At 44.1% G+C, this 12,247-nt stretch overlaps 1 protein-coding gene across 1 annotated transcript in view; it reads right to left on the minus strand.

Annotated features, from left to right (window-relative positions):
* Positions 1-7,060, minus strand: part of Kdr (kinase insert domain receptor) — a 43,997-nt gene extending 36,937 nt beyond the window's left edge. Inside the window, exons 1-3 of the mRNA XM_005080774.4 lie at positions 6,693-7,060; positions 2,888-2,981; positions 768-964 (exon numbers count right to left, since the gene is read on the minus strand). Of these exons, the coding sequence (XP_005080831.1) occupies positions 768-964; positions 2,888-2,981; positions 6,693-6,759 (358 nt within the window). The 5' untranslated portion in view covers positions 6,760-7,060. The remainder of the gene's footprint in view (positions 1-767; positions 965-2,887; positions 2,982-6,692) is intronic.
* Between the last annotated feature and the right edge of the window lie 5,187 nt (positions 7,061-12,247).

Below are 12,247 nucleotides of genomic sequence, written 5' to 3' on the forward strand. Positions count from 1 at the left end.
AATGCTTTGATGCAAAATGAAAGGTGTTTTGTAAGTCAGTCCTAAACCATTAGCCTTCAAGGTGAAGTATACAAAGGAAGCTCACACAGCTACCCATCTCCTCAAAATAAATTCCTCGATCTAACTATCAAGCAACTTTTCATGTCCCTAGGCTGCATCTTCCTGGAGTCGATTGCAAACTTCAAGCCCTCCCAGAGCACACGAGCAAAGACAAGAAAAGCAGTCTTCCAAGGGTTCTTTGGAGGTGGTGTTGTGCTTTGCACATGGGTATGTGGGTTTTTTTAATAAAGTGTGAATCTGGAAAGGAAAGATCTTATGGGGGAGGGGGAAAAACACAACCTCCAAAGTCCTTGGCTATTTTGCTATGCATTCCTGCAAAAACCTCCTCCCTGCTACAGATAACCTATCTCACCACAGAAACTTCTCTATAATTCACCTCCAATCTCCCTCCATTTCTAAGATCTTAGGATCTCGAACATGAGGAGGTATTTTATGTGTCCCTACAGCCCATGGTGGGTCACAGAGAATCTCAGAGCACCATAGAGAAGGGACCAGGACTGACCTAACTAAAGACAAATGCAGCTCAGACCAAAGCCCAGACTGTCAGTGAGTCCCTTCTCAAAGGAAGCCTGAGAGAGAAGTTTTTATATTCTTTTTGTCAAACAGCCTTTCCATTAAGACGCCTGTTGGATTCAACTTTTCTTGTGCCTGTTGTGTTTTAGACCTAATAAGTGGATGTGAGAAGTACATTCTTGCCCACTGCTTACCTTGAACATGGACATAAGTGATGGAGGCCATGTCAACATCCCGATAGAAGCACTTGTAGGCTCCAGTATCATTTGCCACCACCTTTGGAATGGTGAGTGTCTTGCAGAAGACACTGTCACTGCACTCAGTCACTGACACCCTTTCCTCAGAACCACGATGATTATTGGGCCAACGCCAATCCAGGTCCCTCTGTCCCCTGAAAAAAGTATTTCAGGAAGGTATTAATGTGACACCCCGTGGCATAAGGCCCTGACTAAGAGAACGAACTGAAGGTTTGATTCTCACATGCATATAAAATGCTCAACAGGCACTTAAAGGCTGACAGACACTGATGATAGACAGTCTGCATGGACATGCCACCAAAGATCACACACTCTATTTCAGAAATCACCCACAGGGTCATGTGTTTTCTGCTAGTTCACACATTCATTCTTTCAGTAAATGTTTTTTAAGTATATATAGCTAATGAGCATAATTAAGGACAAAAACCAGTGCTTTGAGGGACCAAAGATATGATGCTCAGTGCTAGAGCACTTGCCCAGTGTATACCAAGAAGAAATAGATCAGTGTCTTTATGGAAGTTCACTCTAACTGGGGGAGAGAAAACTAGGACGTACGAGTCATTGTATAAAATGTGTTGATTATAAGAAGCAACAAACAGGGAGGAACGTGGCCAAGCTGGCCCTATGCACATGACGAGGGACAGCATTTCAAGCAGAAAAGGTAAATGTGAGGGACAGAGCTCAGTGCACATCTGGAGTGGTGGGGAAACAGCAGGGAAGCCAGCATCATCTCGTAGGTGTGGGGGAGGAAGAAGAGAGGGCACCGAGAGAAGAGGCTCATGGTACATCCTCGTCAGGGAAAAGTTAAATAGACAATACTTTTACTGCCTCATCTCCACAAGGCAAGTGGAAGGTAGTCAATATGAATTAAAAAATGAGGCCCACTGAGCCTTCATTCAAAAAGCTTGAAACTCCCATGAACGACATCACAGTATTGACTGTGCCTGTTCACTCCAGGGTTCGCTCAGAACACAAGAAATGTTTCTCAAGATTCTTTTAAAGGGAAGAGGACCTTTGCAGATCTTAAGTGGCCTTTGTGTCTGAGACTAGGTAGAGGGGAAAGTCTTTGGAAATGCCGTGACTTATCAAAGATAAACAGCTCCTGCTATGGCTTTCTGTTTTCGTTTCCCCCAAAGGCTGGGTATTGGTGACTTTGCAGACCTTAGATAAGAGGCCCTAGTGTCTCTCCACATGCAACAATCTAAAACAGACCTGAGTTATGCTGTGGACCACTTGGTATTCTTCAAATAGGACGCAACGGCCACAAGCTGCCAGGACTATTTGTGGCATCAAGCACTCTTAGATGGCATCATTGCCTGGATCTATCACCATTTCTACCAAAACCACACTGGTCTGCAGAGACCTCTGGGACATTCATGAATGAGCATCATATCCACCTATACCTCCTCTAGGTTTCCTTTCTTGCCTCTTGGTTGAAAAGCAAAATTCAAAGGCCTTCTCTTGTCCAAGTTCTGTTTCCCTGACTATCCAGCATCGGCAGCATGGCTTCTTGCTGGCAAGAGGGAAAGAGGTCCTGGATATCAAGCCAGAATATGAAGTTCATGTTTTGAGAAGGACATATGGTCAGGAATATTGTTGGATAGAGATTAAATTTCTACTACAGACAGAATTTCATTTGTAGAATACAGTTCTTATAAAAGGCTAAGATGCTGTTCAAAAGTCATTCAGACTGACATGAACATGGCTCAGACTTCAACTCTATTTCACAAGGATAAGCCCTTAACTTTACCTGATTCATCAATAGTCATGAATGTCTATCACATGTCAGTTTTTGGCGTGCATGCTTGTGTGTATGCATGTGTGAGTTTGCATTTGTATAAAATGCTTGTACGTGTTGAAAAGGCCCAGCAAAACAGTACAAAAGTTTGAAGAGTCCCTTCTCATTGTTTCGCTATTGCATGAGTTCTTAGAAGCCTCATGACTTATAAACAATTACAACAATACTATTATAATTCTGCAGTAATGGAAATTGTTGTGACCTCAGTTAACAATGAGTCCTTTCACACAGGAAATCTGCATCTACAATGAACCCTTACCTGCAAGTAATCTGAAGGGTTGTATTTACCAAAATTGTAAGTACGTCTTTTTGTGTGCTGAGCTTGGGTGGATGGAGGGAATCATCCGGCAAACCTAGAAACAAATTAGATAAGAGTCGGGCCCAATAGGAAACACCATCAACAATGCACACTCCAAGTTTTTAAAGGCCTCTTCAGCAATTCATCATATAAAAGTGGAATCTGCTTTGCCCCATTCCCAGTAAAAGTTCACAAGCTCTGTCATAACAGGAAGAATGGGCAGATGGTCACAAACCAACACAACAGTTCTGCAATTCAGAGCGCTAGGGTGGAGTTCCTGTTTTCCTGCACTGCCAACTTCAAGGTCTTACAAAAGGATATGGGACATTGAAACCCGGTGAGCCACCATCTGATGATCTCAGGCCCTTGGGAAAGCATAGGATGCACACATCTGACTAAATTGCTGATTAATGAAAACTCCCCGGACAGACAGCTATACAGCTCATCTCCATACCCCCTAAAGGGGCAGGAGGCACTGTTACCTTTGTCCCATTGTCTTTTATCATGCTGTATAGCAGATTTCCTTTGGTAACTGAGCTGAGGTAGTGGCTCCTAAAGACGGCATGTTTAAATGAAGGAAAAGGAATTGAGGAAGAGAATCATCTCTCAAGTTCATGCATACATGCATATTAATATACTTTTTCTCTGAGCAAAACTTAAAATCAGCTACAAAGGGGGGGTCTCAACTGATTAATTAATTAATCAAAGCTCCGAGCTCATCTTGACACAAAGCTCCAGACACAAGATGCATGTTACCTAAAGAATTAAAATGCAGAAAAACATCAAGAGAGATACACGTCTCTATAGGTCACATCACAGCAAGATAACTGACTAGGTGTCAGTCACCCAAATGTAAAGTGTTACCAGGCATGTTAAAAGTGTGAGAAAAAGAGGAGTTGCCCGCCATGCTAAGGGACATCAAAATCTTCCAGCTCTCAGGGTGAAAAGCAACTGACCTGCCTAGCCTGGTGGTGCACACCAGGAAGCCCAGCACACAAATGAACCAAACAAGAGAACTGTAAGTTTGAGGCTAGCCTGGGTCACATAGTGAGACTGTCTCAAAAGAAAAAAAAATAACTAATACCAGGCAGCTACCCAGACTTTCTAATTCACACAAGCTAAGAACAGATGACTCGTAGGGCCTCGGCTGGCATTGACCTTGTTGGGCAAATAAGTGAACGTGAACAAATACGGGGCTATGTGAATGAAGAGAGTATGAGCAAACAGCCAGGGCAAATAGCCAGTGCTTTGACACTGTGGCCCCTGTGTGAACAACTGGAGTCAGGTGGCTAGCTAACAGCACGGGTTCTCACACAACCTACGCAGATGAGAAGAGCAACCTTCAGCTGCACCACCCCAAATAACCCACCCTAATCAGATGAGCACATGTGGCTGATATAACTATAGATTTACTGACTGATGACATCTTTTCAATCATTGGAAATGAAATGACATGAATAAGCCTCAGAAGCTAGTTGACATCACCAAGTGACTGTGTTTGGGCAGTGGTTCTGAACTTTATGTGGTGTTTGGTTATTCCTAGGTCTGCAAATATACATTTTAGTGGTATTTAGAGTGACTATGTCACAGGTGCTCTGTGGGGCAGCCTGAGACAGCTACAGAACTAGGTAGGCATGTTCAATCAATCATTGTAACACTTTTCAGTATGAAAGAAGTCATTGCCCTTAACATGGGCAAGCAATTAAAATGTTCATAAACATGTCTTCCAATGATGGAATGCTACTTGGTTTGAGAAGTGAAAAATACAAACAATTTGTTTGATAAATAGATTTTAAACGTAACTGAGAAACATTAGCCCAAAAACAATAACTGGATACGACTCATGTGATGAGCCAAATGAAAAAGAAGCCATTGGTTGGGCAGATGTGTAAAGGAAAATGTAGTAGTAAATAACTAGCCATTCATTAAGTTGTGTGCACTCCACCTCCACAGCAAATGACTTCTATTCTTCAGTGCTTGGACGCGAACCCAGGCCCTCCGTGCTCCACCTCTGATCTACATGCCAAGGCCACTGAGAGCCTCTTGACTGTCTTTGTACTAAAGTACAGCCAGAGATTATCTTAAACTGCAGGCACATTAGCTACATTCATCTTTAAGAGACGTCCCATTCGCAAGAAGCCATATATAACACCACGCTATTCTAGGGATGCTCCACAATCAAACCTAGTCAACAAGGTTATCAATAATAACTGAAGAGTTACATCCATGACTAACACTCCCCGCACCCATTAAACTTCATTCATTTTCATTGGCAAGTTTGGGTCCTCTCCCTTAGAAAGCTCATTCTGACTGTAAGAGGTACATATGCTACTACACAATAAAAGCCTTTTATGTTCAAATCCCATAACCAACACTAATTAATTTGTGCACTGTTATCCTTCCTGCTCGAAGACAAGAAGGAAAAACAACAGCGCTTCTGTCTCTAGACTTCGATGGCACCAATTATAGTCCAATCCAATTAAGCAAGTCACACACTCCAAAAGGGCAACCTCCATTTTATTCAGGGAACCAGGCTACTGTTAAACTGCTGCTCTAGGAACACCCCAGGCTTCAAAGCAACTCACTTCTTTGTGGGACACAGCGCAAGCACATGTTCCAGACTATCTTTCTCTTCCCAGAAGAGGGGGAGTGGGCATTTGTCTGGGACAAATGAACAACCATGATGGAGCTGGTCTGGTGAACAGAGTCATTATGAAGAAAACTTAATAACTGTAGACAGATGATCTTAGTACTGTATGACAGTGCCAGTGTTTTTAAGGCATGCAGTTCTCTTCTGATAAAAGGAATATTTTTACAGGATTGACTTTTTTGTCTGACTCTTCCTCCATTCTCCAACGGTAGAGATTGGGAAATCTGCAAACTGGCTACAAAAAGGAAATGGAAGAGAAATAGAGGAGGGGACAAGAGGGAAGAGAAAGGAAGGGAAGGGGAGAGGAGAGGAGAGAAGAGAGAGAAGAGAAGAGAAGAGAAGAGAAGAGAAGAGAAGAGAAGAGAAGAGAAGAGAAGAGAAGCTGTTGCACCAAAAGCCGAACGAAGAAGAGAGTAATTATAAGCGACATGAAAAGTGGCTCTATAACTAAGTGCCAAACCTGAGAGATTTCTGAAACTCGGTTTTATGTGAGATTACCCCAGGGCCAAACGTTTTGGAGTATTAGGTGGATAGTTACTTTAAGACACCTGGAGTAGCTGTCACAGAAGGGGGGGGGGCACCTTTTCTTCCTGAGAGGAAGTGGCATTCTCCACCAAAGAAAGTTGGAGGAGCAAAGTTGCCCTAGGAAGAGACCTCACCTCTCACCTCTCACCTCACCTAGAGGGAACTAAAGGGAAGCAGTGCAGAGGGCGGGTTCCCTGCTGCACTCCGCGGAGGTAGCACGGAGGGCAGGATGCCACGCAGGGCGCCCGGCTTGCGCTTGCTTCCAGGCGTTTTACTGCCTGTTCTTGCCTGTGGGGGCATCTCCTGCCCTTGCTGGGAGCGCCTTCCCACTCCAGCCTCCCTAGAGCCCGAAGCTGTGTCAGGTACGCACAACTGGCTCCAACTGAAGCCCGGGGGAGATTAGAGCTCTGGGAACCATCGACTGGTTGGGTCGTTTCGGACTAGTCTTTGAACCTGTTTCCCCGATGATAATGAAAGAACACCAAAGAGTAGGTCGCTAGTTCTCTCCGAGTTAGGTCCTCTTCTCTCGCATCCCCGCTCTCCGCCCGCACCCTACTTCGTCGCTTTACTTTCAGAAAGTGGGCTCCTTACCCACAGAGGCGGCCCGGGTCTCCACGCAGAGCCACAGAGCGACAGCTAGCAGCGCCTTGCTCTCCATCCTGCACCTCGCGCTGGGCACAGAGCCCAGTTCTTAGGCACAGACTCTTTCTCGGTCCCTGGCCCGCAAAGAAGTCCAAGAGGCGATACGCGCCCTGCAGCGCAGGACCGCGGAGATCGCGGGGCAAGGGCACCCGGACTCCGGCCGCAACTGCAGGGGATTCTGCGGACACCAGCAAGCCAGGTTATCCCGGCTGCGGGAAGCAATCTGAACTTTCTATCGTGCCAGGTAGCGCCCCCGCGCAATCTAAGGAAACAGCCTACTGCTACTCTTTCGGGGTCCCGAGGACTCAGTGCAGACCGCGAGCGCAGGCTAAACTCTAGGGCATGGGGGCGGGACCTTTTCTGGGAGGGGCGGGACTCCCCGCGTCCGGCCACGCCCCCCACTGGATACCAGGTTTGGATTTCCCGGTTTCCCACGCCCACTCCCCCACTAGCCCGGAACTGTGCCTGGCGGCAAGTCGCACTCCGGAGAAAATCTGGACGCAGTTTGATTTCTAGTGGAAGTAAAATGTAGCCAGTAACGGGTTCTAAGACACTGTCCCCACAACCTGAGAAGCATCACCAGAAGCACAAGGCCCACTACGCCCTTCTTAGATGCCTCCAAGTGCAGAACTCAATATGCTGCTGCCGCTGAGCTGCCCAAGGGACCAAGAACCCGCAGCAGGTTGGAGCATATGAATACTAGACCCGGTTGTATTTAGGGCACCAACTTGGAGCGAGTTGACCAGAACTTGGGAATTTTGCTTTACAGTGCTTTGGCCAGCTGAGCCATAGATTTAAAATTCTGAAAGCTTTAATGAGGCGCTTATCCAGGTTGCCAATGCCCATACTGTTTTCTCCTCCATCTGGCAACTTCAATTCTGATGCTACCTGCCTAGCTCTAGAAGACATCGGTTAGGGACTCCTGCCTGGTTCTGTCCAAAAAACCTACAGCGCAAGATCTAGGGAGCTGAAGGTGACCAGGGCTCCGGGCACAGTGATGAGCACCGGCCCTTCTGTGACTGCTAGAGTAGTTTGGTCCTCCCGGTTCCATGACCTCTAGAGTGACTTTGGCCAGACCTTTTTCAGAGCTGACCTTTCAACCAAGAAACTCTTGAGCGAAAGGGCAAGGGGCATTTCTCTAACGGAGCATCACTGAAGGAGCAAAGGGACAAACGGTCCCTGGGTGAACAGACTTCCTACATTCTCCATCTATGGAGATTTCAAGTGGTGGCTAAGGAGGAACTGTGGTTCCTTCATGTCCAGTTTTCTTTCCATTCCTTCCACACCTGGGAAATGACAACAAGTACCCTGTAAGGTCTTTTACCCCTGACAATAACCAAATGCTTTTGTAATGACACTTTAAAGGACAGTCCTTTAGCAGAATAAAGAGAGAAGACTGTTACTTCTATATCTAATCCAAACCACATGAATGTAGCATTAATGCACATTAGTGCACAATCAATGTAACAAGAAGCTTTCCTTTTTTAAAGAGGGGAGAAACAGAGGCACCCCTTCTTCACAAATGCGCTTTAGCCAGAAGAATGGTGCTAGAAACAGGTGTCAAGCTCCAGAGGTTTTTTGTTTGTTTGTTTGTTTTTCATTGTTGTTTGGCTTGTTTTCGTTTTTTATTTTCTTCCCACGTTCACAGTAAAAAAAATGTTTCAACACAGTGAATCTATGAGGTGAAATTATGCTAGAAAAACATGGAGATGCTTAGCGTGGCCATCTTGCTTTGGTGGAGGCATGCACATTCTATGCACATTTAGATTGGTGTGCACTGCATTTTCTTCTCATAAATGGAATATGAAGGCTGTTTGGAGCCTTCACTGTTTTCACTTTCCAGTGAGAGCATTCTGAGGTTCTGGCTCCTTCTTCTTAAAGGTGTTCCACTGTGTAGGCAGGCTTTTATCTGAGAGGTATTTATTTGTGAACAACGTAGAAAATTCTCTTTCTGGAGAGTAAACCAAACAAACTAAAACAAACCTCAGAAAATGTTCCAGGAGTGTCTGTGTCAGATTTGGGTAAAGGGAGCAAAGATGGATCCTGACTTGGACAAGGTGGGTTTTCTCCATCATGGTCTCCAAACAAGGCTTCTCTTTCTTATTTACAATTCTGGACACTTCCTCTTCCATGTTTTACTTAGAAGATAGTGTCTCCTCTAATACAAAGCAGAACAGCAGGCCCATGGTAATAGCCCCCTTAGAAGTCTTAGAGGAAATGGTGCATCTCTGTGGAACCCAATTTTCACAGAATCAAAGTGAAATCAGCTGAACATATCCCCTCCCCCACACACTGAGAAATGTTTCACATTTGTTAGAAGAAAGGGAAAAGGGGACAGGTTCTCTTTTTGTAAGGAAAGAAAGAAAAGAAGAAAACAGAAGGAAGGATAGGGGGATGGTTGTTGATGAAGTTGCTGTGCGAACATGAAAACCTGAGTTATACCTTCCAGACTCATGTTTAAAAAGTCAGGTGTGGTGGTAGGGTTGTTAAACCCAGTGCTGAGGGAGCAGAGATACGAGGAACTCTGAGCTCCCCCACCCCTATCCCTTACCCCTCACTACAGTCCCCCAAGCCTAGATGAATCAGCTAGTGACCCTCAGGCCAGTGAGAGACACTGTGAAAAATAATATTCAAAGTCCACCTGTGGCAGGATGAGCCACCCTATCAACATCGGGTCTCTGCACATCTTGAGTGGATATGAAGGTACATACAATCACACACACACACACACACACACACACACACACACACACACACACTTGTTCAGTAACACTCCCAATTTGGGTACAGACACAGATCCACAGTAAGAAATGTCAGAAGCAGTACCCAGAAAGATCACACTATATAAATTCCAACATTTAGGAAGTGCTTGCTGCAAAGTAGGTGGGAGAGAAGAAATATTTGCTTCTTACATATTTTTTAAATCACTTTCACAACTAAAATGGGACGAGCTATTCTTTTCTCGTGGCTGCTGTGGTTTTAAACAATGCCACTAGTCAATTACATATTTGCATGATACTTCCTTATGTTTACTTCGTTTAGCTGGTTTCCCATGTTTTTGTGTGCTGGGACTTAGCAGAGCACATGACTACCTTGCCAGATGTTGGCTCAGTTTATAACCCATCTATGCTCATAACTATTGTACTTTGCAAGCTCTCGAGCATTGTTTTATTCTCATTATCAGTCTTTCTTTCTGATCCCTGGTTTATTTTACTCCGTGTGTGGCTTACTTTTAAAGCATACATTTTGTATTCGAGGAAAGGAAGGCTCAGCTACCTGAAATTCAGGCTTGCCTTACAAATTTCATCAGAGTTCAATTCTACTCATAATATCTTATAGTGTAATAAGTATTTTAAGGACATTCCATCTTTTTTGTGAGACAGATAAAACGACTCTTCATCACTTGCTACCTGTAAAACAAAAATATTGGTACTAGGGATATATGCATCCATGTGCCTACCACTAGACATTTTCCTATAGTTACTTGGAACCTATTCAGAAAGAAAAAAGATAAATTAGAAATTTTAAAGTAGAGATGGAGAGATGGCTCAACATTAAGGATGCTTGCTGCTCTTCTACGAGACCTGAGTTTGGTTCCCAGCACCCACACCAGGCAGCTCACAGCCCGTGTGAAGCTACAACTCTACAACTTCAGGGATTTTGTTGCCCTGGTTTCCATAGGAAAACACATACATGCTCACACACACACACACACACACACACACACACACGTGTGCGCACAAATAATAAAAAAGTTACCTAAAAGCCGGGCGTTGGTGGCGCATGCCTTTAATCCCAGCACTCGGGAGGCAGAGGCAGGCGGATCTCTGTGAGTTCGAGGCCAGGCTTGACCGACAGCCTCCAAAACAGAGAAACCCTGTCTCGTAAAAAAAAAAAGTTACCTAAATAAAGCATTATAAAAGATACAGGAAACTTAAATAACTGAAAATCCACATAGCACCAGAGAAGAAGGCCAGAAAATATAAAAGTAGCTAGCATTTGCCAGATATGAAAAAAAGCAGTCCATTCTTGCCTCATCCTTAAGACAACCCATGCGGGTAGCAAGCACCACTAGCAGTCTTGGGAGGAAGAGGAGAAATGATTTCTGATGTAAGAGCATGTCCCCCTCCCTTCTTAAAGGGGTGCAAAAGAAAAAAGTGTCACATCTAGCATCTAGTGTGTTTTTCCTTTTTATTTCAAATAGTTGTTGTAGATTTATTTGTTTTTATGTGTGGAGTATTTTGCCTTCATGTATGTATGCACACCACATACATACATGACCTCTGCTGTTTTCAGAAGTCAGGAGAGGGTGTTGGATCCCCTAGAGCTAGAGCTAGAGATGTCAGTCACAACATGGATGCTGGACACTGAACCCAGGGCCTCTGTAAGAAAAAGTGTTCTTAACAACCATCTCTCCAGCTCCATCAAATATATTTTCTCACTATTAATGATGACAAAAGTCAAGATACTGTGCATTTAACAAAGCAAATACATTCAGCAACGCTATTTATGTGGCAGGCATTTCCTTCATTTATCTTATTTACTGCTCAAACAAACTGATTAGAAAATGTACTATGTAATCTCATAGGATGGGGGAAGGCATTTAGAAAGTTTAAGTAGCTTTCCAGTATTTCACCATTCTAAGTTAGGAATAAGATTTTTTAAAATAACTGTTAAGCATCCAAGACCTTTAAGCTCATAGTTTATTACAGATGACTTATCCACCCAAGGATAAGGCTAAGTGAATTGAATCAATGCCTCCAGCTTCCTCTTACGTCCCTATAAGCGTTTTTTGTTGCTGTAATAAAGTACCATGACCAAGGAAACCTATAGAGAACACTTTATTTGAACTTACTGTTCCAGAGGATTAAGAGTCTATCATGGTGGACAGGCAAGGCAGCAGGAGCAGGAATATGAGAGCTCACCATGTCAAACTCAAGCAGGAAGCAGAGAGAGACTGAGGCAGGAGGTGAGGCGTTATAATCTCAAAACCCCACCCCTTCCTCCGGCAAGGCTGCATCTCCTAACTGTGGACCAAGCATTAAATATCTGAGCCTATGGGAGACTTCATGTCCAACCCACTACATTTCCCTTAAATGATCCATTTTCCTAGAATGACAGTGAGCTCAAAGTGATTAAGGGAGGAAATGAGATGCTGAACCAAGAAAAAAGGCAAATCATCAGGCTGCCTCCACCCAGGGAAACAGACTCATGTTAGCTCTCCCTCTTCTACTTAAACTTCAAATCACCAGTCTGCTCTACTAATGGAGGAGCAGTCTCTAGCAAACTCTGTGAATTTCTTTTCTACCTTAAAAAAATGTCCTCCTGAACATCTTTTAATACCCAGCTGATATATGAGATCCAAGTAATGTGTTTTCTTTCTTCCTTTCTTTCATTCATTCTTTCTGTCTGTCTTTCCCTCTTTCCTTTCTTCTTTCTTTCTTTCTCTTTCTTTCCTTCCCTCCCTCTTCCTTCTTCTTCTTTTACACTTTATCATTTTACTT

Source organism: Mesocricetus auratus, unplaced genomic scaffold, assembly GCF_017639785.1.
Source record: "Mesocricetus auratus isolate SY011 unplaced genomic scaffold, BCM_Maur_2.0 Super-Scaffold_100006, whole genome shotgun sequence".
Lineage (NCBI taxonomy): Eukaryota > Metazoa > Chordata > Mammalia > Rodentia > Cricetidae > Mesocricetus > Mesocricetus auratus.